General features: G+C 35.5%; 1 protein-coding gene across 3 annotated transcripts in view; it reads right to left on the bottom strand.

Annotated features, from left to right (window-relative positions):
• Nucleotides 1-25,833, bottom strand: part of LOC136033725 (meiosis regulator and mRNA stability factor 1-like) — a 169,892-nt gene that overhangs the window by 77,271 nt on the left and 66,788 nt on the right. For all 3 annotated transcript variants that reach the window (XM_065714616.1, XM_065714617.1, XM_065714618.1), the window contains 3 exons: nt 22,376-22,513; nt 13,595-13,770; nt 4,420-4,642 (listed from right to left, as the gene is read on the bottom strand). In XM_065714616.1, the coding sequence (XP_065570688.1) occupies nt 4,420-4,642; nt 13,595-13,770; nt 22,376-22,513 (537 nt within the window). The remainder of the gene's footprint in view (nt 1-4,419; nt 4,643-13,594; nt 13,771-22,375; nt 22,514-25,833) is intronic.

Raw genomic sequence — 25,833 nt, 5'->3', positions numbered from 1 at the left:
GAAGATTGATCAAATGGAAAACTTCAGTTAATCAGGTAGTATTATTAGTAAAGACAGCGGATCCAATGAAGAAGTTCTAAGTAGGCCCAGAGTGCTTCTTTCACAGTTTCAAAAGTTTGGAAGAATGAGAAAATAAGTCTGCGAGCTAAGATTTAGAATGATGGAAGTTACACAGATGCTACTCCGGAAAACAAAGGAAAATTTGCTAGAGGCTTCCCAGACAAATTACCTATAAATCGTTTTGGGTACCTGACTGACTGGCCGTATCTCAAATAGTGAGGTGTACGAAAAATGATGTTCCATCCCGCTCTCTAGGGCTATAATGAGAAAAACATTGAGGTAGCTACGATATAGTCTGCAGATGAAGAATGACAGATTGTCAAAGATCCTGGGAGTATGTCGCGAGGGAAGATTTAAGGGAAATGAGAACTTCTTGCGAGGGTGTAAAGAGGGAAGCTTTGAATAGATTGGGATGGAGGAGGAGTGTGTGTAGCTGTGTAGGTCTCAGGTGTAGGCCTTGGTGCTACAGTTAATCATAAGTAGTATTAGCAGTAGTATATCACTATTTGTTATCTTTATGCCTGATGTGGGCAATTATTTTAATGTCTGTTTGTTTTTGGGTTCAGTTGTTCTGTAATAGTAATTTCTGATAGTTTTGAAATTGAATTATTGTAGAGCCCTTTACTTTTCTTTGAAAAACTTCCATTCAGAAAGTTTTCTTTTTAAATTAATTTCTGTTCGTTTTTTATTGCCAAACTACTTTTACTAATTAAAATAAAGCACATTTCTTTGGTTTTCAGATCTTCAGGCTAAGAATTAAAATATACGAATCTAATTTACTAGTTATGATTAGTGTATTTTAGTTTATTTTGATATTACCCTTAATATTCTTAGAAATTTTCAATTAAATGCATCATCCATTCCTGAGATATTGCAGATTCGTCCTTCTAACAACCGGGATGCTCATAGTGCATTGATTGAGTCCTCCTCAACATCCTCCTCAACATTCCCTGGGATTTCCAACGCAGTGCCCTTAACTACGCCTGAGATATTGCACACGCCTTTACACTATACTCATATAAAGGGTTAAATTTAGAAATAATGCAGTTGAGAGGTTTTGCCGGAATGAGGGAAAGAGGATAGAAGAGATGGTAGGGACCGTATTTAGGTTAGTTGCTACTAGGCTAGAATCTCAGGAAGTTCAGGGTTGGCAAGCTGAGAAGGCCACCTCGCCGTCCCTTGGGATATATGCGGAGGTCAAGGAGAACTGGGGCGAAGAAATTTACCTAAAAATGGGATTGGCTCTGGAAGATTCGAAATGGGTAATGTTTGTAGGGGGGAATTTTATGCCTCTTGAAGAACGTAAGAAATATTTAGGGACAAATACACTGAGGGATGGTCCTTACAGTTGCCCTATGTGTGGAGAGATGGATGAGTCCTTTTAGGACTCATCCTAAGGGGACTGCATCTTTTAGGGGACTGTAGGGAGTTGAGGGAGTTGCACTTGGAGATATTTGGTAGGGAGGTCGGAGGGCGAGTTTGGATTTTGGAGAATTGAAGAAGTATGTGTTACTTAAATATAAATAATATTGGAAAGTTCGTCCGGATAGGTATGAGAGATCGTGATGATTTTCTTAAATAATTAGTTTTACTATCTTTTCAGTCTATGTTTTGTTGCTATATTTTTTTCACTTGTTTTGTGTATGTCACCATTCCCAATTGGGATTTCGTGTAAATAAATCTATCTATCTATCTATAGCTTTGCAAAGTTTTTGGTTGACTTTATTCGGGTACAGAAGGAGGATGATGTCAACGGCCTGTTTCTGAATTTAAATTAGATTTGGTTATTAGCTCTTTTCTCCCCATTTACTGATGGCCCTAACATTGAAAATAGGTCAAGAAAGGGATAAAGCTGAGCAAGGACATTGACCAGCACTTGTTCGTTGAGCGCTCATGCGAGATGATATGTGTTTCATGGAGACTAAATCCTCGCTAGCAATCCCATTACACAATGAGCCACAACCGACAACGAACAATCAGATACAATTTCCCCTGACATGATTTCCCTGCATCCATCAGCAATGTCAAACTTTGTCCTTCTGTGCGGGGAACTTAAATGGTTAAATGATCCTTCTGTCACAAATATCCCGAAAAATATTACCAATGTTGACGATAATGGGACCATGGGCCGGTTCTTTTCAGATGGACGTTGGAATCCTCGTTGAATTACATAATTCAGTTGAAGGATTACGTCTTCACCTATATAAAAAGGCCATACAATTTTTTCTAGAGGAAAAACCAGTAAAAAGTGGTCAGACTGCAGACTAGCAGTTAATGGAAGAAAAGACAGCAGATACAAAATGGGAAAACGAAAAGCCATGTAGATGTCTGTAACTCATAGATGCTTAACTGCAAAGAGCAGCAGATGCCTAGGAATAACATAATTCCAGACGAAGAGAGGACCTCAGACCGAAAAGATGAGTTATGAATACGGCTACGGCGTTCCCGGCAAATGACGCAACACCTGTATTGGTGCAAGTATCTAGAGGTAAGCAAGTACTGCGTTCTTGTCATAAAGGAAGCAAAATCAAGACTAGCTATTGGTTGTTGGAACGTGTGATCTGTCAAACAAGAAACTACGCAGGGTGTTCCTTGTCCATAAGACAGCATTGATATAATATTCGTTTCCGAGACCAGAATCTCCTGTTCAGTCTCTACAGTAATTACAGCACCCAAAACACTGCAGCAGTTCCACTATTTCTATTCTGGGATAGACAATAATTTGGGTGTTTATGGCGTTGGTTTCCTTATGAACCAAAAAACCAGAAACACAATTTTTAAGTGGAAACCAGTTTCTCCCAGATTGGCCAGGATTAGTCTTAAAGGAAACCTGGTAAATATATCTATTCTCTCCGCATATACCGCTACTCATGACGCTGCCGATGCCGCAAGTGCCCTTTTCAGTTGCTGCACTAGACTACCTAATTGCTGCTGGGGACTCCAATGCGAGAATTGGTCTGTCTGGTCAGACCACCACCCAAATCATTAGAAAGCTCGTGCAGGGACACAGATCCGAAAATAAGGCAAATAATTGCCAACGACGCCTTAATGAATCATATTGCTGTTGCTAACGCCATATTTCAATAGGTATTCATGCCCATAAATATTAGACTATAATGGAGAGGCAGCCCTTAATAAAATAATATAGCAGGGTTAAGTTAAGCAGTCCCGCTCCTCCCCCTCCTCAAGTAAAATTCAGAAACCTGCAAAACCCATAATCAAAAGCACCCATTGCTTACAATCGAGAACAATACTTTTCAGTAGAATAGGTTATAGCTTCCTCTAGGGACATGCCCCTCAAGGCCACCCAGACCCTCATTTACAGTCGTGGTTCTGGTTGGAAGGACAAGGGAAAGATAAAACTCATGCTTCGCTTCAATTTGCAGCTCGAACCCTGTGATTTCCCCAAATTGCTCTTATTTTGACCAAACAGTACCTTTGTCCCAATTCACCCAAACACGCTCTCACTTTTCTAGGGCACTAGCCCCCCCCCCTCATCTCCCTCAGAAAAAGATGGACCCTTGCTTTGCTCGTAACAGTATAAGCGCTCCGTTATTGCATATGCACCCCTCAAGATCAATCCCAGGCGATAAGCAAAAAACAAAAAGCAGCAGAGAAGCAATAAAAACCATGAGCCCTAAATGAGGTTTCTGAATCTTCGATACATCAGAAACTCTTAAGTTAAATTTACATTGAAAGTTGGTCTTTGCTAGTTCTTTTTTTTGTGCTTTTCTGTTTATTCGTACTTATATATTCCTTTGACCAGTTCTCCGGCACTAGGGTTATGTATTGTCATGCGTTTCCAAAAAATTAGAAAAAGAAAATCATTTAAACTTAAAAAAACGTCTCCTTCCTGACAGTTTCGAAGTCATTTTTACAAAATTTAAAGGAAGTAAACAAAATAGGCAAAGACTTAAGTTGATGGTAGCCAAAAAGACAGCCTTATAACCACGTCTTGGTGGTTATCTAAAGGCTAACTTTGGGGGCTTGTCAAGAAAATTGTCGACCAAAGAGTAATTTGAAAGCGTATCAAAGGTATTACCCAAACATTATTCAGGTGCATCAGTTCCCATTTCTAAAATATCCTCACTGTCACGCCTAAAAGTCGTATCTGACATTTCCAGACGTCCTAGGTAATTGCCCAAAACCATTTACTAAGCTGTTCTCAAAGGGAGAATCAGCAGGGTAACATGTTTTCAATCAGACGTAAACCCTCTTGACCTACATTGTCCAACTGATTATTCTTTTGAAAATAGTATAGCAAACGATTTTCAGCAATAGCCTCAGATATATGAAAATTTCAGATACGACCTTTCAGCGTGGCAGCGGTGGCATGGCAAGGAAACCTTATCTTTTTACCTCAGAAACACCACCACAGTCATCAGTTAGAACTCTTGAATCTCTCGCCAAAGAGATCATTCGACCGTTTCCATTTTCGTCAGTTATAGTAACAATGTCCTTCATTCTGTATAGATCTGAAACACTAATGGATGCATTGAATCGCCTTTCAAAAACTTCTCGAAATCGGAACAAAGGGAGTGTGTTATTCGGAACTTCAGCTAAAAGACTTTTAACCTCTGACCTGTTAAAAAACGTAGGAGTTGTAAACCTATATAATACAAACAATAAGAGCAAGAGTTGAATAAAAGGTTCTATAGTTGCAGCCGTCAAAAATTTTTACTACACTCATGATATTTCGGAAACAAGTTTGATGATAGTAACAATAATAATAATAATTTATTTTTGCCCTCTTACAATACATTACAAAAATGCACTAGAGGAAAACAAACAAGGAAAAAGCACAAATAATTAAAGATTATACAGTCAAGTGACCAACATGTCTAACGAAGATAGACAAACAAGTAGAGATTTAAATCAACACTAAGACACAGGACCTATCAGTCTACCCAACCGATTATCACTTATAGTCAGAGCCCATTTTACCAACAGGCTAAAAACTGGGATGGAACCTGATCCTCAACCATCATATTCAGCTAGGTGCCCGCTAGAACCACCCACATCAGCAGTGGCGTACTGGGTTAAAATTTCTGTACCAGTAGGCATCTGAATGTAATATTTTATGGTGCAAGGAGAAACATTTAATTGCCACAAGGTCTTGAACGCATTTAATATGCATTTAGCGTTTTAATATACTATAGGCAGAGTGATGGTTTAATTCTAATTAAATAAATGAAATTAAGAAAGTAAAATCCTTTCCATAACAAAATAAAATTGAATAAGTAAAATTTGAATAGTGTAATTTTTACTTTTAATGCTGTAATAACTGGAAAAAGAAAATATTTGTAATATAATTCGCTTTCAGTGACTCGGCAATGACACAATAGGCTTTAGACTTTTACAGTTAGGGAAGGATGCAGTAACTAAACTAAATTTGTGGGGAAACTAAATTTGTTGTGAACGGTTTTGGGAAAAAATCAGCTGCTGAAAAGCCCATCTATACAAAATTTAATTTTACCGTAATTTTCATTTTATTTTCAATTTTGTAAAGTACAAAAGAAAATATTTGTATTACAATACATTTTCAGTAGGTATTCAAGACTTTTACAGTTAGTGAAGTAAGCAGTACCCATATTCTTCTTTGAAGTGATTTTTGTTTGTTTCAGTCTTAATTTGCATACTTAACTGAAGTTATATTCGTTTCAAGATTTATTAATTCATTTACATTAGTACCTGTTGTATGTTTGGTTGCAATGATGGTTTATTTAATATCTGTTCGTTTTGGGTTTCATTGCTGCTTCAATAGTAGAATATTTTTGTTAGTTTTAAGCTTGCTTTGCACATTCAATTTAAGCTGTACTCGTCTTAAGATTTATTTATTCATTTATATTAGTACAAAAGAATAAAAAAGAAATATACCCTCAGAAGCAATATGCAAAAACCAGAAGAATAGAATAACAAGAACAGTGCAAGAAGAAATAAGAAAGCTAGAAACAATATTTTTAAGGAAAACCAAAACAACTGACCTCCTTCTCCCGCCCAAAAAAGCAAACCAAATGTATTTAAGCTACTCCATCCCTATCCAGATAATAAGAGTCTAGCCTAATACAGGTTAGATTTTAATTACTTTTAGCTTCAATGACGAACAATTCTGATTTTCACCTTCTCTTCTTCATTTGATTAGTTGCAATCCCTTAAATCTTATTGTTCGACGATCTCTTCTTTTATGGTTTCTATCGGCATTGAACATGCCTTGTTTGACTTGTCTGAAGATGTATTAGCGTTGTTTTTTTTTTATCTTTGCCTATCCCTTTTGGTGGCCAGCGTTAACCCCCTAGAAAATACCCACCCCTTCGGAAAATGACCCACAAAAATTACACCTCTCCGCGATAAACGACCCCCATAAAATAGCCCCCCCCCCACAGGAGGGCTATTGCAAAACAAGGGCAAATGTAAATTTTTGACTTTTTGTCCCAATTCTTTAAGAACGACTCCTGAAACACAATGGACGTTCAATAAGAATAGTAAGCTTTTTAGTTTCCAATCACCAGTTATGAAAGAGTGTCGGTGGGTGCAGAATGGAGAGAAGGGGAGCAGCCTGATACCATCTCGAGGGTACCGGATTTCCCATCATGATCTAATTAGCAATCAGAAATTAAAATATAAAAGAATAAGTTTTTTCAACTTACAGTACAGAAAAACATTGAAAAGACAAAAATTAGTCCATATATGAGTAGGGCTGCACCCTCTTAAGTCCCTTGCTCATTTACATAACGTTTTTACTGCTTTGACAAAGCTTTTTATTCTAATTAAATGACCCTAATGTTTGTGGAGTCTTTCTTAAAGAATTAGGGGAAAAGTCTCAAACTTTAGCGTAAAAAGAGAGGGGCTCGAGAGGGGATGCCGCCTCATATATGGAATTTTTTTTTTATGTTTTTAATGTAGGTCCTTACTTAGAGTTAAAAAACTTTTTCTCTATTTAATTTCATAGGAGGTTACTGTATTGAAATAAACGACACAGAATGCACACAGGGTTCCGATTAACAGATAATTAATGTGGGCTTGGTCTATTTTGGTGGGCGTTTTCGGGCTGAAAATACTCTTCCTAGACAATTTAGCTACTATGGGTCACTTCCCCGTAGTAACCTCCATTCATACTGGAGGTCCCAGGGATTTCTTGCTGTCCGGTTCTAAGCCGGCTTAAGCGCTTTGGTGTAGACTTGGGAAGATGTTTTTGTTCCCGTCCTACGCTGGTATTTGGGACCATTGCCTTTCCTGAGACCAAAATAATTTCAATGATTTAAAGAACATGAAAATTGGAACTTGTAATATTACTTGTATGCAATATTGATAAAAGTAAAGAGGAAATAAATTCAGTAGTCAGCCAATCTTTTGTGGAGGAAAATCGCAGTAAAATGTGCAATGTATTATTTAGGGGATTGAATGAAGTACCATTCGAGGATGCTGAGTCTCTGATTAAAGAAGTGATGGTACATGGATTATCATTAAATAGCGAAAATTTGCCGTCGTTTAGTGTTATCCAGCGCTCTACTAAGTTTGTTAAAATTAAAGTGGACAATACGCAAGTTCGATTTTCTCTTCTGAAAAATACGAAGAAACCTAAAAGGGGAAAAGTTCAGCACTTATAATAATGTTTTTATTGGTGATGACGTTACGCTTCGTGTGCGTATTGTACGCAAGGAACTCCTGGGCATCCGTAAATGTCTAGTGGATAAAGGAGTGGAATGCTGGGTACCCCCTACCTGACCCCCTGTTATTTGTGTAAAAAAATAACACTGTAGCTAAAGTGCTTTGGTACAATGCAAAGGATCTGTTGATACCGTAATTTGTGTATTTTGGTGATCAAGTCTTATTGAAGTTTTGTTAAGTTATTTTTTAAGTATTCTTACGATATTGCGATTTGTGGTTATTATTAAGTTGTGAGCCGTTGTGTTAGGAGCTTGAGCTTTACATGAACGGGTTACAGGCAATATTTGCACGGCCTGTTCTTTTTCTTATTAGTGCTATTAAGTGAATCATTTTTGTTTTTCTTTTTTGTGTCTGTTTGTTATCTTTATTGAAACCATGTACCGAGGTTTATTTTGTTTTTAATGACAATGGATAATTATGATCGTGATTCCCGGAGCAGTAGCCGTCTTAATACTTTGGAAGCTTCTAATGTAGATTTTGGGGGTATATTTACGGAGCAGCTGCATCGGAGTTATGACATTGAGTAGCAGGGCATTATAAATCTATTAGTTCCAAATATTTGTTTAAAGATGAAATCCAATCTGAGTGTGGAGATGCGAGAGGCCTCAATGTTTTCCATCTCAATTGCCAAGGGCTAAATTCTTCGTTTAATTTTTTAAATGAAGTATGTGATCTTTCGGTTTTTCAGGTTATCGGTCTTACTGAAACCTGGCTGAATGACCACAACTCCGCTCTTTTAAATATACCAGGATATAAATTTTATAATAGGAATCGACAGTTTAGGCAACACGGAGGAAACGGTGCATATATCCGAAGCGATATTGAGGTTTTGGTAAGAAATGACTTAGTAGTATACCAGGAAATGGTTTTTGAACCATTTATTCTTCAGCTTAGGCTGACACCTAAAGATGCATTTGTTATTATAGTGTATAGGCCGCCATCTGGCTCCATACCAATCTTTATGGATCTTTTGGATAAGCAGCTGGAGAAACTAGCAACTAGTTCACATCCATTTATGATGCTCGGGGAGTTTAATATTGACCTTAATGAGCTTGATGCGAGTGTTTCTATGGATTTGTTGCAGCTTTGTATGTCCTATGCTTTGTTTCCAACTATAAATATATGCAGACGAGTAACCACCTCATCAACAAAGCTAATTGACAATATTTTTTCAAATTTGTTTTTTTTTTTCAGCTCCAAGAGTTATTATTACAGATGTATCCGATCATTTTGCGATTTCAACAAGATTTGATCTCTGTATTCCCCAAAAGCCAGCACCAACAATTCCTAAGAGTCCAATGCATGTGTTTAGCCAGAGTAATCTTCAAAAATTTAAGCAGGTAATTGCAGAAGTTGATTGGAATAATTTAATAGACCTTACGGATGATATAAATACGAGTTTTCAAAGATTTTACGATAAACTAATTTTGTTAGTGACAAAAACATGTATAATGGTTCGTTCGCCATCAAGGAAAAATAATCCTAAGAAACCATGGATGTCGCCTAGCTTGTTCCGCTGTATTAATAAAAGAGATAAACTTTATAAGAATTCCATAAATAATGGAAATGATCCAATTTGCTTAAGAATTTATAAAAATTATAGAAATGCCCTGAACAAATTACTGAGAAATGTAAAAAAAAATATTTCGTAAATAAATTCACTGAGACTTGTGGTGACCCTGCAAAAACATGGAAAATAATTAAAAGTGTAATATCGATAGAGAACTCTATTACTCCCGATGAAGTAGTAATGCAGAATGGCCTACCAACGAAGAAACCCGAAGAGATATATAATGCTTTTTCCAAACATTTTGCTAATATTGGCGTAGATTTATCTTCCCGTATAGTATCTTCTGATGAAGATCCTCCCTTGGAGTTTTTTATGAAGACTCCAATTGATATTTCTATGTATATGAGACCCTTCTCTCGTGATGAAGTAGAGAAAATTATCTTTGGGATGAAAAATACATCGGCAGGTAGTGATTCACTCAATCTTCTGGTGTTAAAAATAGCGTTTCCTTATGTTGCTGATATTCTTACTTCCCTCATCAATTTGTGCTTGAACCGGGGAACGTTTCCTGATTGCTTGAAAATTGCTAAGATTACCCCTGTTTTTAAAGGCGGTTATAAGAATGATCTTGGAAATTATCAGCCTATCTCAGTCTTACCTGTTATTTCTCGTGTGCTAGAAAAGTTTATTAACACTAGAGTTTATGATCATTTGGAACTGCATAATCTGTTAAATCCAATTCAATTTGGCTTCAGGAAGGGGAGAACCACAGAGATGGCATTATCATATATAACTTCGGTAATCAATGGAGCTCTCGATAATAAGCTTCGAGTAGCTGGTCTGTTTCTTGATTTGGTTAAGGCATTTGACACTGTTGACCACCAATTACTACTTCGAAAATGTGAATTTTATGGACTAAGAGGGGCTACTTTAACTTTGCTTTGTGATTATCTCCAAAACAGAGAGCATTATGTTCGCATTAATGGATTTTCTTCAAGTAAGAGTCTTGTTAAATTTGGTATCCCCCAGGGTTCTGTGTTAGGTCCTACTCTTTTTTTGATTTTTATCAATGATCTGCCAAATGCTGTTGCAGCTACTTCTAGAATAGGGGATATAGTGGATCCCACACCTTCGGTGACCAGGATCACTACACCCTTATTTTCTGATGATGCGACATTGATGTGTGTTGCTTCAACTGAACAACAACTTACCTCAACAATTAATGCAGCAATGACTACGACATGTCTTTGGTTGAAGATAAACCTTGACCTAAATATAAATAAGTCAAATTTTGTTATCTTTTCACGGTCCCCAAATTATTATCCTTGGATTTCGGAAATAGCTACACCAAAGGGAATTGTTAAGCGGTCAAATTCCGTTAAGTACCTTGGGATTATTATTGACGAAATTTTATCATTTAAGTGCCATGTAAAAGCTATAAGTAGAATATTATCGCGGAATTTAGGATTATCCGTAAACTGAAACATTTATTTCCTTCAAATGTTATACGGTTATCATATTTTTCTCTGATTCATCCGTATATTTTTTATTGCTCGTCTGTATGGCTTGGGACATTCCCCTCAATACTTCGCCCAATCCGCGAACTTCAGAATAATGCCATTAGATCACTTTGTGGAATAGGGAACCGGGATTTGGTCAGGTCAATGTACAGTATCATAAATATAATGCCTGCAGCCGGATTGCGCGATTTTTATACACTAGTTTTTATGTATAAGTACCATTATGGGTGCGTTCCAGAATGTTTTACAGGAATTTTTCGGGATAGATCTAATATTCATGATCACAGAACTCGAACAAGTGGAGATATTGAGGTTACTCGCCTAGTTTCAAGTAGGACTGCTTTTTCAATTATTTATAGAGGGGCTAAGCTATGGAATAAGCTTGTTCCAAGTATCAAAGAATTGCCCATTAATCAATTTAAAGCCGTGCTGCGTGTGCGGTTTCTTGGTAGGTATACCTTTGAATTAGATTGGGATTGATTGATTTAATATTAGAAATAATTGTTTATTGTTCTTTTTTTTCTTTTCTTTTTTTTTTGCTTTGGGACCATGATATTATGTTGTTTGATTGTGTAACAATTATTTATGTAATTTTTTTTCTCGGTACACGGTTTCACCTTTCTGCTCATTTTAGATTAACTCGTTGTTTTTTTTTTTGTTTTTTTTTTCTATTTTTTGTTCTTTTTTGTTAGTAACACACCCTCGCAAGCAACGCTTTTGTTGTGCTACCGATTGATTTTGTCTGTGTTATTTCTTTTGATTAATAAATTAATACTACTACTACTACTACTACGACGTTAAAAAATAACTATCGAACCGAAATTCGACTGACAAATTCAGACGATTCAAACAGGACTTATTAGAAGTTTCAGAAACTCATATCGCAGGGGTAGGAAGAATGGACTTAGGTGATACAGAATTTTTTTACTCAGGCAGGAATGATGAGTTACATAGACAGGGAGCAGTGCTCATGATATATAAGGAAGCTGTTAAGTCTTGTTTAGGCTGAGAAGGTATTAACAATAAAATACAAATTGATCATTTTATGACTAAAAGTTTCAGGATATCAGTTATCGTAGTATATGCCTCTGTAAAACCGACTGACGGAGATTCTAGTGACTCAGATGAATTTTACTTACAGGTACAAGAGCAAATAGACAGGATCCCGATTCCCGACCGAATCCGGTGACACTGTAGGGAATTAGAAGGGGAGACCGAAGATCTTAAAAAACACTTAGAGTGTAGAGATCGGTATGAAATTTGGTGGGAAGAATGAACACACGTCCTAGATACGTTATTGACATAACCGGACCGGGTCCGCTCTCTTTGGGGGAGTTGGGGAAATTTGCTAGTTTGAACACTTCCAGATAAGCTTGGACGATAGAAGTTCACAGGCGTATCAGGGAGCAGACTAGATTAAATTAGATTTTAGTCTCTTCCCGGATTCGACCATCTGGGGGACGGGGAGCGAGCGAACAAGATAGTTGAGAAGAATTTTATTTGCCAATAAAAAAACGATTGTTCTTCTTAAGTGTGACTTGTGGTCTAGGGGTATTCTTGCTTAGGTTCTCAGGTTCTTAGGGATTCTTGCTTAGGGTACGAGAAGTCTCGGGTTCGAATCCTGGACCATCCCAACTTTTACATGAAGAAGATCCGAAACTAGATACGTGATCAATATAGCGATCGCTGAAAGTCGACAGGCGTATCAGGGACCCGACCAGATTAATTAGAAATAGTCGCTTCTCCGATTTGATCATCTAGAGGGGCGAGTGGAAGGATGTTTAATTCGGAAAAATTAGAAAAAATGAGATATTTTTAACTTAGGAACCGGTTAGCGGATCTTAATGAAACTTGATATTTAGAAGGACCTCGTGTCTCAGAGCTCTTTTAAAATCCCGACCGGATCCAGTGACATTGGGGGAAGTTGGAGGAGGAAGCGGATATCTTGAAAATGCTTAGAGTGGAGAGATCGCAATGAAACTTGGTGGGAAGAAGCTCTTGGCTCTCGGCTCTTCCGACCTCGTCACAAGCGCCATATGAGCTCTTGGCTCTTGTTCTTGGTTGTTATAATAAGGTTTTCATTATGCTTTTGAGTGCATCCTTTGGTTTTATAAATGACACTTTCTCCCATTGAACACCAACAGGTTACTTCAACAGAAGATCTAGCCTTAGCAATTATGGAGATTCCTTCGTTGTTGTAATAAGGTGATCATATTATTTTGTTTTCAGGCTCCCACTTTTTTTGTGTGCATGACATTTTCCCCCGTTCGTTCGAAAGAGAATATATAACCTTAGCAATATTGTACATTTTCTTGGGCTGTTCTAATAAAGCTATAATGACTCTTTTATATCCACACTTTTACTTTTAGGAATTTCACCTTTCCTCCTTCTTTCTTTCCCCGTTAGTTGAAAACAGAATGTCGAACCTTAACAATGCTGATGATTTGCCTTCGTTGCTACAATGAGGTTATCTAGTTTTTTTGGGAAGACCATTCAAGTTTATACAAGAACTTTTTTTTCCTTTTTTCCTTCCCTTATCGGTAATAGAAAGTATAACCTTAACAAGGCCGAGGGCTTTACTTGGTTTTTATGACAGGGGTATCATAGTTCTTTTAGATTCAAGGTTTTGGTTTTATTTTCACCCTTTTTAGTTTTTCTTTGAGCTTTTTTTTTATTTCCCTTATTCATTAAGAACAGAAAGTTTCACCTAAACAATGCTGAGAACTTTACTTTATAATAAACTTGTCGTATTTCTGTCGAATGTGGCCTTTAGTTTTGCACGAAAATGTTCTCTTTTCTTTATTTTCCCTTATTTGTTAAGAACAGAAAGCATTACCTTAACAGTGCTGACGGCTTTCCTTGGTTGTTATAGTAGGATATCATAATTCTTTTCTTTCCAATTCTGGCTCTGTGGAAATTTGAAATGGCTATTTGACCAGCTTCTTGATTTCTAACACGAACACATGCTGTATAAACTCCATCCGCTAAATAGTGAATGAACACTTGAAGTACCTAAACAAAGATTTTTACTCAAATACATGGAATTCTACAAGAAGATGTGCAATTTTAATAGTTTAAATATAAAAAAATATCATATTGCGCAGGGAGACTCTTTGTAAAGGAAAGGTTTTCAACGAGAAACCTGGAAGAAATTTCCTGGAGACCCATACAAAAAGCAATTTCTTGACTGTTTTCAAGAATGACAAACACTATAAATAAAGAGCTTCTACGACGATGCTGGCTCGATATGATAACATTGAAAAAAATGTCTATTCATTAGAATAAATAATAAGAAGAAACCTGTACGCAACAAATCCATCATACAATCTTTGTACGTAAGTAAGGTAAAGGAATCGAGGGCTATTACTCAGGTTTAGTGCTAGTTCTGGCAGCATTTTTCTCCATTTTTTCCTTTTTTTAAGTTAAAGCACATTTGCTAAGTATGTAAATAAAATTGTAAATTAATACGGCAACTATTTTTAAACAGCCAATTGTTTTTTATCATTATTCAATAGTATAGTAAGATCTTTTCAAAAAAAAAAAAATGAAGATTAAAAATCTTATTTTAAGCGTCAATACTTTTCTCCCAGGGAAAACCCGCATATCACATTTCAGAACTAAAATGAATTCAAAAGAATTTATCTTGGTTTAACATTTCTCGATTTCTATAGTTAGTTTATTTTCCCTTAGTTTAGAAATTCTTGTCTTGAGTTTTTTCAGCAACATTCGTTCGAACTACATCGTTTGTGGCTCAATTAGTTTTGGACGCTTTATTAAAACCATATCAATCTGATCCCCTCCAATTTCATTGATACAATCCATAAAATCAAAACTGAGCTAATGTAGTCGTCCTAGTTTTTTTGTAAATTATAAAGGAATTTTTCAAAAGAAAGCACGAACAAAAATTTTATTTAAAACTAGGTGTTGGGGTGGCGCTTCGCGCCACCCCAACACCTAGTTGGTGGGAGCGCTTCGCAACCCCCCCAAGCCCCCCCGCGCGCGTAAGTCGTTACACGCCATATTAGTTACGCGCCATTGTAGTTGTGTCCCTGTGTACCACCTGTGAATATAGATAGATATATATATATATATTTTTAACTACGTAAAACTTGCGAATATACAACATTCTTGGCTGTCCCATTGTCTGTGCATATAAATGGATTGTCAGGTTTACCGACTCTTGAACATGCAACATATAATTGTCCATGGGAAAAACAATCTGTATTCAGATCTATACCTCATTATTCTAATGATTGCCCTTGAGCTTTGTTGATGGTGATTGCTAATCGAACATTCCCTGTGTTCCCGCCGTCATTTATATATCCCCCTGTGCCCCCGGCGTCCCCGTTGTTGTTGTTTCCCTGTGTCCCGGTCGTCATTTGTGTCCCGGTGTCCCAGTCTGTAATTTCTCTTTGAGTGTCGCGGTCGTCATTTACATTCCCTGTGTCCCGGTGTCCCGGTCGTCATTTTTGTCCCGGTCGTCATTTGTGTTCTGGTGTCCCGGTCTGTAATTTCTCTTTGAGTGTCCTGGTCGTCATTTATATTCCCTGTGTCCCGGTCGTCATTTGTGTCCCGGTTCTTTGTTGATGGTGATGGCTAATCGAACATTCCTTGTGTCCCGGTCGCTTTCTCTTTGAGTGTCCCGGTCGTCATTTATATTCCCTATGTCCCGGTGTCCCGGTCGTCATTTGTGTACCGATGTCCCGGTCTGTAATTTCGTCAGTCGACAAACATGACGTCAGTCGACACACAAACATGACGTCACTCGACACACAGACAACTTATTTTTATATATATAGATATATAGATATAGATAAAATAGCCTTGATTTTCTTTTTGAAAACATAATTTTAATTGAATACATTAATGCTTGTTCCACAAATGTTTCAATGAAAAGATTTCTTAGTACATACTACCTTTCCACTTCCAATTTAAAGGACATAACGAACGAAACTTGTTACTAAGACAATAAAAAATTAAAAGAAGAAAAACACAAAAGTAGGATATGATCTGGGATATCCACGTTAATGATATTGACCATAAAGGTAACGTGTCCTTGTCTCTCCTAAAGCTCTTGAATAAATTTAACGTCCCCCCATCCCATTCTTTACGGATCTGTACTTCCTTTGTCCGCCAGCATCTTGAACATGCATGTCCAGTTTGGTATCCTGGCATTCCCCGCGATGAATCAGAAAAAATTAAATCTTTCGACAAAAACGCCCTGAGAATAACTTTTAAACAAGCTAAGGTACGATACTCGCTCCTTCTAAAAAAGGCCAAGCAACAAATCCAAAAATAAACCTTCGTACGAAAACATTTTCCCCAAAAGACACTCCCCATCCGACATCGCTTACCACGTAATGTTTCTGAACCCGTTCCTATCTTGTCCCCCATCCGTTAATTAGCCTCCAGGTATGTAAAAGCCTTTGTCCCCTTCATTACTTATAAAATAAACCATTAGTTTATTTGGTACTGGTGATACCCAAGTTTTATGTTCGTGTGATTCTTTTGTTCCCTCCCCATTGTTTGTATGTTCTCTTTTAAACTTTTTCAATGGTTATTTTATATCATTTTTCTTTTTTTTACCTTTTTAACTTTCTGACATTCGGAAAGTCTTTTTTTTTACTAATGAATGGATTTGCCTTTCTGATTCTGATGTTTTTGTGACAGTTTTTTGATCTTGTGCTATTTTTATGATTTTTTTTTATTTTTATGGTTTTATTACTCCAAAATGCGACTTCGGTCCTTTGGGGCTTATGATAGTCATTTTTTGAAATTATGTAACTTATCTAAAAGTCGGAATTTTTTTTGTTAGTGGCTTCCAAGTTTCAAGTCAAAATATTCGGATATTTATATTTTTTCAATTTTCACTATCTTAAATCAAATTCTTATTCCCTATTATATTTATACTTCATTTTATTATATTTTAACACGCAAGCAATATATATAAATAAAAAAAAAAAAAAACTTTAACTAAGAAAACATTCGGTTATTGACGATCACTGTTGCCATCGTCAAAGGTTTCCTGTGAAATTTCCCAGTTTTTTTATGGTCACGAGTTCATAGGTTTTTGCAGCGAAATGGTAGAAAGTCACAAGTTTTAATGCAAAGGTTCAAGAGCTGCCCATAAGGCCATTTTTAGAGTCTGTTTGACACTATTTCACTGTGGATGATACTTTGAGGTTCGAAAATGATACTTTGGTGTTTTTTTCATCAAGCGTTTTAAAAAAAAGGTTACTATTGGTTTATAGTCTTAAAAACCTTTCGTTAAAAAAAAAAAAATAAAAAACTTGCTCATTAGCAATTTATGTTTCCCATTAAAAACCTAAATTTTATAGTTTGGTTCTTATGAGAATTTCAGTTACCCAGCATCGGGTGATAGGATGCTACGACCCAGCATCGTAGCATATTAAATTATGAGAAAACAAAAACACATTTTGCATAATCTTGTTCAGATTAGGATAGTATTTTCATTTGCAACGCTTAGAAAACAAACAGATCTCGCAATATTTTTATTTTTGTTCAGCCATGCATTGTGCAACTAAAATTCAGGGAGAAACAATAATAGAGTAGAAACATACAAAAAAAAAGGTAAATATCAGTGTACAGAACATTTATAAACATTGTAAGAAGTTGTTCTAAAAAAAAATGAAATCATAAGATGGGCAATGCACTATTACTTGGGTGACGGAAGATTTGTGTCCTCTGCTGCAAACGCTTTACTAATACAGATTACTACTGCATTAAATTCAGAAAATGATTTTCTTGGCGTTGCTCTTTTATTAGATTATCTAAATCCTAACCAATTTAACTGTTTTCTACCCCCCCTCCCAATCACATCATAATACTTGGTTTCATTTTTGTGCCCCCTCTTTCACCATCATTACCAAAATACAAGTAACATCATAGTAACGACGAGAAAAACTTTAATTTGGTCTCCGAGGCTTTGACCGGAGATAGCTACCCACCTTGCCCCCTAGCTACGCCACTAGCTGTAAGTGAGACATGGGTTAATTCAAAAATACATTGGAAACCGTCAAAATGAGTCAACTTTTGTTTCTGAAAAAGGATATATACTGGCATCAATGACATATATTAGGAAGGGGACTGTCACCCAGATTCTTTGCCTTGTTAGATTTTGAAAAAAGAATCTTGTTTTTTTTGGGGGGGGGGTTGATATTTTTGTGGAAGAAAGGCTTTTTGTATTTTCATTGGAAATGCTAAGAAACAGTAAATCTTTAAAGAAGCCTACATTTTGTGCCCCCGTGTATCGTTGTGAATTGACACCGTTGCCAGATATTAGGAGAGGGAAAGGTTAGGGAGTTAAACCAGAAGTGACTATAAAACAGCAATAAATAGAAATTTCCTGAATATCAAGGAATAAGAATTTTGCTGAAATAATATCAGTCAGACATAAACTAGACAAGTACAAGTGTTTTTTTTTTTTTTTTTTTTTTTTTTTTTTTTTTTTTTTTTTTTTTTTTTTTTATTATTATTATTATTATTTAAGACAAATAAGCTAAGATTTGTTTAAGGACAAGTGCAGGGGGAGGGGCTTTGGCCATGGACCCGGACAATAGCATGAGCCCTCCTAAAAATTCTAAACCTTTTTGAATTTCAGGGCATCACTTAGTCAAATATCAAACATTTCTGTTTTACAGTCCCCCTTGGAAACGGAAGTCATTTTTTACTTCCATTTCGCTTTTTTAAGGCAGACTCATTTCTCACTATTTAATCTTTCAACAGCAATTTAGGAAAAAGTGTTTCAAAATGAAACCCTGTTAGTTATTATTACTAATAGCATGATAATAACTAATATCTTAATGCTGTAAACAAATGCTGGGAACGCTAATTGTTTTTTTTAGCAATCCGTTTACACCATTGAGGGACTCAGAAAAAGGAGCCACATCAGTCATTTTTAATAGTTTCTGTCCGGATCAGGTTTGAACCGAATGTAAACTTTAATTCTGTCTGTCTCAGGCTAAATGAAAATTTATCGTCGTTTCCCTTGAGTATTTGTTTTGCCCGAGTATTTTTTCGTTTTCAATTTCATTTATTCATTCACTGCAATTTACTTTAGGTTATGTTATAATTGTTATTTGGTTCCGTTTTTATTGGTTTTAGTCAAGAAATTGCCCTTTACTAATCTGTTAAAAAGTTTTGTTCAATGTTTTTAATTCGTGTTGTTATTTTGATTATCTGCTTTATCATATCTGGTGGAGAAACATGCATTATATTTTTTTATATTATTATTATTATTATTTAAGACAAATAAGCTAAGATTTGTTTAAGGACAAGTGCAGGGGGAGGGGCTTTGGCCATGGACCCGGACAATAGCATGAGCCCTCCTAAAAATTCTAAACCTTTTTGAATTTCAGGGCATCACTTAATCAAATTATCCCTTGAGTATTCCCTTGAGTATTTGTTTTGCCAGTGTTTTTTCGTTTTCAATTTCATTTATTCATTCACTGCAATTTACTTTAGGTTATGTTATAATTGTTATTTGGTTCCGTTTTTATTGGTTTTAGTCAAGAAATTGCCCTTTACTAATCTGTTAAAAAGTTTTGTTTAATGTTTTTAATTCGTGTTGTTATTTTGATTATCTGCTTTATCATATCTGGTGGAGAAACATGCATTATATTTTTTATAGTTGTAGTATGGCGAGTGCAGTTTAAATTTAGAAAGTGTCAGAACTTGCTGAGGTCTTTTACTTTTTTTGTGAATTCACTTCCATTTATCTATATGTCTTCTATCCCACACGATAAACACATGATCTTTGTAGTCAGGAAATGTCATCAACCAATAGAGGAAGAGTACCATAGTTCGATCCGAGCTACCACAGGGCCGATGCGAAGGCCTTTGCAATTGCAAGGTGTTTTGCTGAGTCTGATTATGATATTGTACATATCGTTAAGGGTACTGAACACATTCATCTTTAAGCCAATTAGACATCTATATGTCTTCTATCCCACACGATAAACACATGATCTTTGTAGTCAGGAAATGTCGTCAACCAATAGAGGAAGAGTACCATAGTTCGATCCGAGCTACCACAGGGCCAATGCGAAGGCCTTTGCAATTGCGAGGTGTTTTGCTGAGTCTGATTATGATATTGCACATATCGTTAAGGGTACTGAACACATTCAAGAATTACGCTTAGATTATATATCAGAAAACCGGTTCCATACCTAAAAAAACAGGTGACAGATGATACAATGCATTGGACGTAGACAGAATGCATTGGAATTGTAGAATTTGGGCAATATATTTGCACATTAGAGGGGGAGGGGGTAAGGTTAGGGTTTAGGTTAGGTTGGGTTCGGTTAGGTCTCCATAGTTTTTTTCTAAAGTATTATTTTATCATTATGTTTTGTTATATTTTCATTAGGATTAACCTAACTTCACTTCTTGGGTGTGTTTCTAATAACAAACAAATACGTTGTTGAGGAACTAGAAGGTAATTCTGTATCGGATTAGGATATGTTGGGTAGAAAGCATTTCAGATTCAAATATTTATAAAGAATAAAGACTAAAAGTATCAATTACTAAAATCAAATATCAAATATCGTTTGCATTATGGCTATTTTTATGAAATTTGACCTAAAGTTTTTGGCGTCAAATTCTACCATAAATTTTTGTAATTTGATGTAAATCAGTTTAAGAAATAAAGCAAAATTTTAGCCGTCAATTAAATTCAATTATTTTACAAACTAAGCTAAATAAAGTAGGTTACGATTAAAAAGTTTGTCTATAATTGAGAATTGCTTGAATATGCTTGTTGAATTGCTAAAATTTGCCTTTCTCGGTTACCTGTTGTTTTTTTTTGGGTCGTTTTAAATAATTATTATTTGTATTCACTTATTGAATATACTGAATGAATTCATCTTTATTGATTTCATACAATTGACGCCCGTTTGCGATTATTTTAATTTGCTATTGTCAGCAGTGTCGCTCCCACGGATTTCCGAACCCTGTGAAAAAATAGCGCAAAAACCTGCAAAATATTTCAAAAACCTTATGACTACAGTTTACTTTAGTCTAGTCTTCGTTGACCAATTCCGTTATCTGGACCAACTTTTCGTACTCTGAAGCAGCAATGCTAGCACGTCGTTAGTTACTAGAGTAGGTGCGACTAGGTTTGAACCTAACCTAACCTAGGTTAACCTAACCTAACCCGACTAGGTTAGGTTAACCTAACCTAACCCAACTAGGTTAGGTTAGGCTAACCTAGCCTAATCCGACTAGGTTAGGTTAGGCTAACCTATCCCAACTAGGTTAGGTAAGGCTAACCTAACCTAACCCGACTAGGTTAGGTTAGGCTGTAATCATGAAATTTCCATTTTGCTTGATTGCATGACGGAAGTGATGAAAGTAATACCAGGTTAGGTTAGGTTAACCTAACCCGACTAGGTTAGATTAGGCTAACCTAACCTAACCCAACTAGGTTAGGTTAGGCTGTAATCATGAAATTTCCATTTTGCTTGATTGCATGACGGAAGTGATGAAAGTAATACCAGGTTAGGTTAGGTTAACCTAACCCGACTAGGTTAGGTTAGGCTGTAATCATGAAATTTCCATTTTGCTTGATTGCATGACGGAAGTGATGAAAGTAATACCAGGTTAGGTTAGGTTAACCTAACATAACCCGACTAGGTTAGGTTAGGCTAACCTAACCCGACTAGATTAGGTTAGGCTAACCTAACCTAACCCGACTAGGTTAGGTTAGGCTGTAATCATGAAATTTCCATTTTGCTTGATTGCATGACGGAAGTGATGAAAGTAATACCAGAGGTAGTTGTTTTTGGGAGTAGAATTAGAAAGGGTTAAGACATATAGATATTTAGGATTTATTCTTGATGAGTTTTTATCTTTCTGTAGTCATTCTGACCAATTCGATATAAAATTAGCTCAAAATTTAGGATGTTTACGTCGATTAAAGTATGTTTATCATCTTTCAACTATTAAAATTCTCATAGAATTGTATTCTTTATTCTATCATTTAACAGAATTTTATTCTATCATTCTTTAAAAGGATCATACCTAAGATATTGCCCCAATCTTTACCTAAAAATATTTCCTAATCATTTTAGACCTCACCAGATAATGCAAAATAAAGCCATGAGAATTCTTGGCACTTTCCTTCATCATCCTACACGACTTCAAAGTCTTTCAGAAACAGAAACTTTATTCATATATTTCTTCATATATTAAACCTTAGTCAACTTAAGGATTTTCAATTATCAATCTGGCATTATGATATTCAGTCTGCAGTAGATCCTAGATCCTGATTCCGTCTCTCGCTGCATATGAAAAGTTTTGTTATAGAAATCTATTTCTGTAATGTTGCACAAAGGAGTTGATGGAGCCCTGCGAACTGTAAAGTGAAACTTTTCTAGATTCTGTGTTTCTTCAACAAGGCCTTCAAAACGTTCATCATTAATTGGATTTTTTTGGCTGGTTACTTCGGCTGTGAGTGCGTTCGGAATGTCATTATTTGATTCTACAATATACCAAACCCAACTGAAGCAGAACCCCAAACCTTGCCATCATTAAATAAGAATACAAAAGAAAAGAATAGACAAGAGACAATGTTTAAAATATCAAATCCATTTTTTACCTCAACATGTTGGCTAAATGTTTGTCCCAAAATCCGTTTCATCTCTCGTGCTTGTATGGTCTGATCCAAGTTTGTTATGTGGAGATCGACGCACCCATCGATAGAACGGTTACGGGAATCAATATCACTTACACTTGTCTTAAACGAAAAGAAAAAATTATATTAGGAAATGGATCAAAAATCATCTGTAAAAATACTGGAAAAATATCTCCTAATCAAGAAATTAATTGGATCCAAATTATTGCTCCTATCAGATTTGGGATTTAGATTCCTAAAATCAGAGCAGATATTCTCTAATATAGAATATAATTGAAAATCTCTAATATATTGAAAAATAATATATATTGAAAAATCTCTAATATTCTAATATAGAATAAACTTGAAAATCTCTAATATAGAAGCGTGTTTTGAGCAATTGCGAATAGAAGCTATAATATTAAAATTATTCTCCATTACAGCTTATTCTAGTTGTAATATCAGGCGATAACTTTTGGATTTCACTCAATTATTGTCACTTGTGGGAGAACAAATAATCTTTTTCCTTTAAGGAATATTTAGAAACCTGGACAAAAAAACAAAGCAAAACTATATTGTAAATTTGAGGTATATATGAAATAAAAAACGAAAGTTTTCGTTCATTTCAATAATAAAAAAATGTACATTAGGTTAGAGCTTGGGACAGGTTGTTGAAGCAAGCAAAACTTTTATTGTGAATAAATCAATTGAAACAAAAGCCGTAAAAGCAAAATGAAGAAAACGTTTGTAAATGCAAAAGTACGTTTTTCTAGTTCTACCTGATCTAAGTTAAGCATCTGAGTGATGGCCCAACAAAAACAAAGAATTAAAAGTTAAAATAAATTTGTACATGGTTTCTGAATATCTATTTAGTGTGTTGTGTATACGTAAATCTACTAACAGACATCAAAGAGGCCCTATTCAGAAGCCACATCTATTATCTCTACGGGATAAATCATATATAGGTGTTACAGTGAAAGACCAAATCTGGTGAGTGTCGACATTCACCGGTGAATGTGGACAAACACGTAGTTGCTTGCTGTATGTCGGAAATATTTGTTAAATATCCTTATTTCTGACTGTCACCGATGAATGTTGAAATTCATCATGCTCTAATAGTGAACGTTAAACATTCCAAACCTAATTTCTAACATATTTCTCATATTCATAACCTAACATAACCTAATCTGTCACCACCAAAACTTGCATAAGACTGACAGAGCTGACTGAATCCAAACAGAGAAAACGACTGGGTGGGAAACAGCCTGTTGACTCCCAATCAATCTAATTCTCTCTTTTGGAAACTCACCAGAGCATATCTGTGAATGTAGACATATACCGGTGAGGGTCGAATGTACAAGAAGTAATGAAATATTCAAACTTCCAAAGATGTATTTGATTTTTATTGACCTTCACCGGTGAAAGTCGACATTTTCCAATTTTGGTCTTTCATAGAAACATAGGTATTAACACGCTTGATTATCTCTGTATACCTGTGAGGTAACAGAGAATACTTGAACAAGAGGAACACAGTAACTTCCGTCTCAATCATGGTCAGCCTCACAATGTCATAGTCACATAGTCAAATAGCCTCATGATCTGCCTCTAATGGAGACAATGAAGCCTTCAATAGAGAAACATCTTTCATTTGGTAGCTCAATACAGAACAACTACGAGATATGCCTTTGATCGTTGTGTGTATGCGGATATAACAACGCCATTTCGCCTTAAAGAGTTCAACTTCCTTTGTTGGTACCTAGTAGGCTATGCGTTGGATGGTGCATCATATACTGTACAAAAACCTGGCACCTGTTCAAATCCCGTGTTCAGGGCACTTACAAAAGTTGTATATCAGCTATGAAAATCGAGAAATAATCATCATACAAGAGAAACTTCAATGGATTGCACCATTAATCGATGCTAAATGATCTTACGTTTGAACACTTCAAAACCAATTATCGATATATTATGTACCAGTTAAGGGCTAGTCATTTCAACACACATTTGACTATAGCAAGAAAAATTAAACTAATTTGGATGAAATTATGGATTAAAAAGAAAATATAATTCACGAATATAGCACTTGCTTACAATTACATGCTTATATAATTTACGTGAAAAGGATCTTTAGCAGTTAAAATATTTCTAACAAAAGAATAGCAATGTGGATAAAATATTTTAAGATTATAGTATTTGTTTAAAGCATATATGCAGAACATTAAGCAGAAACAACTAACGACAGACCCGACGAAGTGTTTTGCTTTTCCACTGGCGATGCTCTTCATTTAATGACTTCTAGTCATTTTTCTACAATGATTTTTCCTTACCTATCTGGACTTTTTCAAAATTTAGAGTCAACAATTATTTTTTAGGTCTGAAGCCAATACAAAAGAAGTTAAATTTGAAATGACAAGGAAAGAAGAATTTCGCGTCGTAGATCTGTTTTAAAATGGATATCTTTTTTAAAGCAAACAAAGTTGCAACTTTAGCAGTTTAGTTTTGCAGTGCTTAATTTTTTAGTCTCAAGAGTTTTAGACGATTTATCCAGTGATTCTTCTGGACCATTAAAAACAATGATCTCAAACAAATTACAGCCAACTCGACAAAGTCTTATTGTAGCCTTCGATTTTGTGACCGCAACTACAAACTTAAAATCAGATATCTAAGCGGAGCTTAACAAAAACTAATTCTTTTCTTTTCGAATAATCTACTCGTCAAATTGTCAAGACCTTGTCAAACTTGTCAAACTACTTAAAAAATAATTTCGAAGACCACACTGCCTTTCCATGTCGATAAACAACAATTTCAATTCGGATAAATCCTTTTATTTGACAGTGAAAAAGAAAATCAAAAAAATATACTGGATATTTCGATCACATATACAGTGATCCTATATGTTATCTATATTCGTATATGTTAGCCTATTCGAACTGTTATCTATGCTAAAACAATCCACAAAACGAAAAATAAAACTACATTCAATAATTGTCGCATATTTCTATATCAATTTCCCAAGATATTTATTTATAAATTGTCTAGTTTTATCAAAGAAGTTTATTTGTTTCTCCCTTAAAAGTTTTGAGCGTTCATTGTATCTCCATGTTTAATGTACTAAGCTAACACATCGAGCTCTGCTCCTTGCTAGCTAAAGTAGAAGTTTTGTTATAATTGTTCTATTAATAAAGATTTACCTTTACTTTAATCTCATTAAATTATTTCAAGCTAAAATTTGAGAGTGTTGTTTTAAAGTTCACATTAAAAGTACTTCTATTGAGCAGTCTGGAGGAATTTCACATAAGCAGCAATTTATTTTAGCTTCGCGCAGAACGCAATTGCAAATTCTCAGGGTTCATCCTAGAAATTTGTAAAAAGTATCTTGGTTAACGGCAAGCGAAAGTTTTATATTTCTTTTTTACAAAATTTTTCATCAATATTAAAACCTC

This window comes from Artemia franciscana, chromosome 12 (genome assembly GCF_032884065.1).
Source record: "Artemia franciscana chromosome 12, ASM3288406v1, whole genome shotgun sequence".
Taxonomy (NCBI): Eukaryota; Metazoa; Arthropoda; class Branchiopoda; order Anostraca; family Artemiidae; genus Artemia; species Artemia franciscana.
Note: the sequence above shows the minus strand (reverse complement) of the source record. Positions and strands in the feature narration are given on the sequence as shown.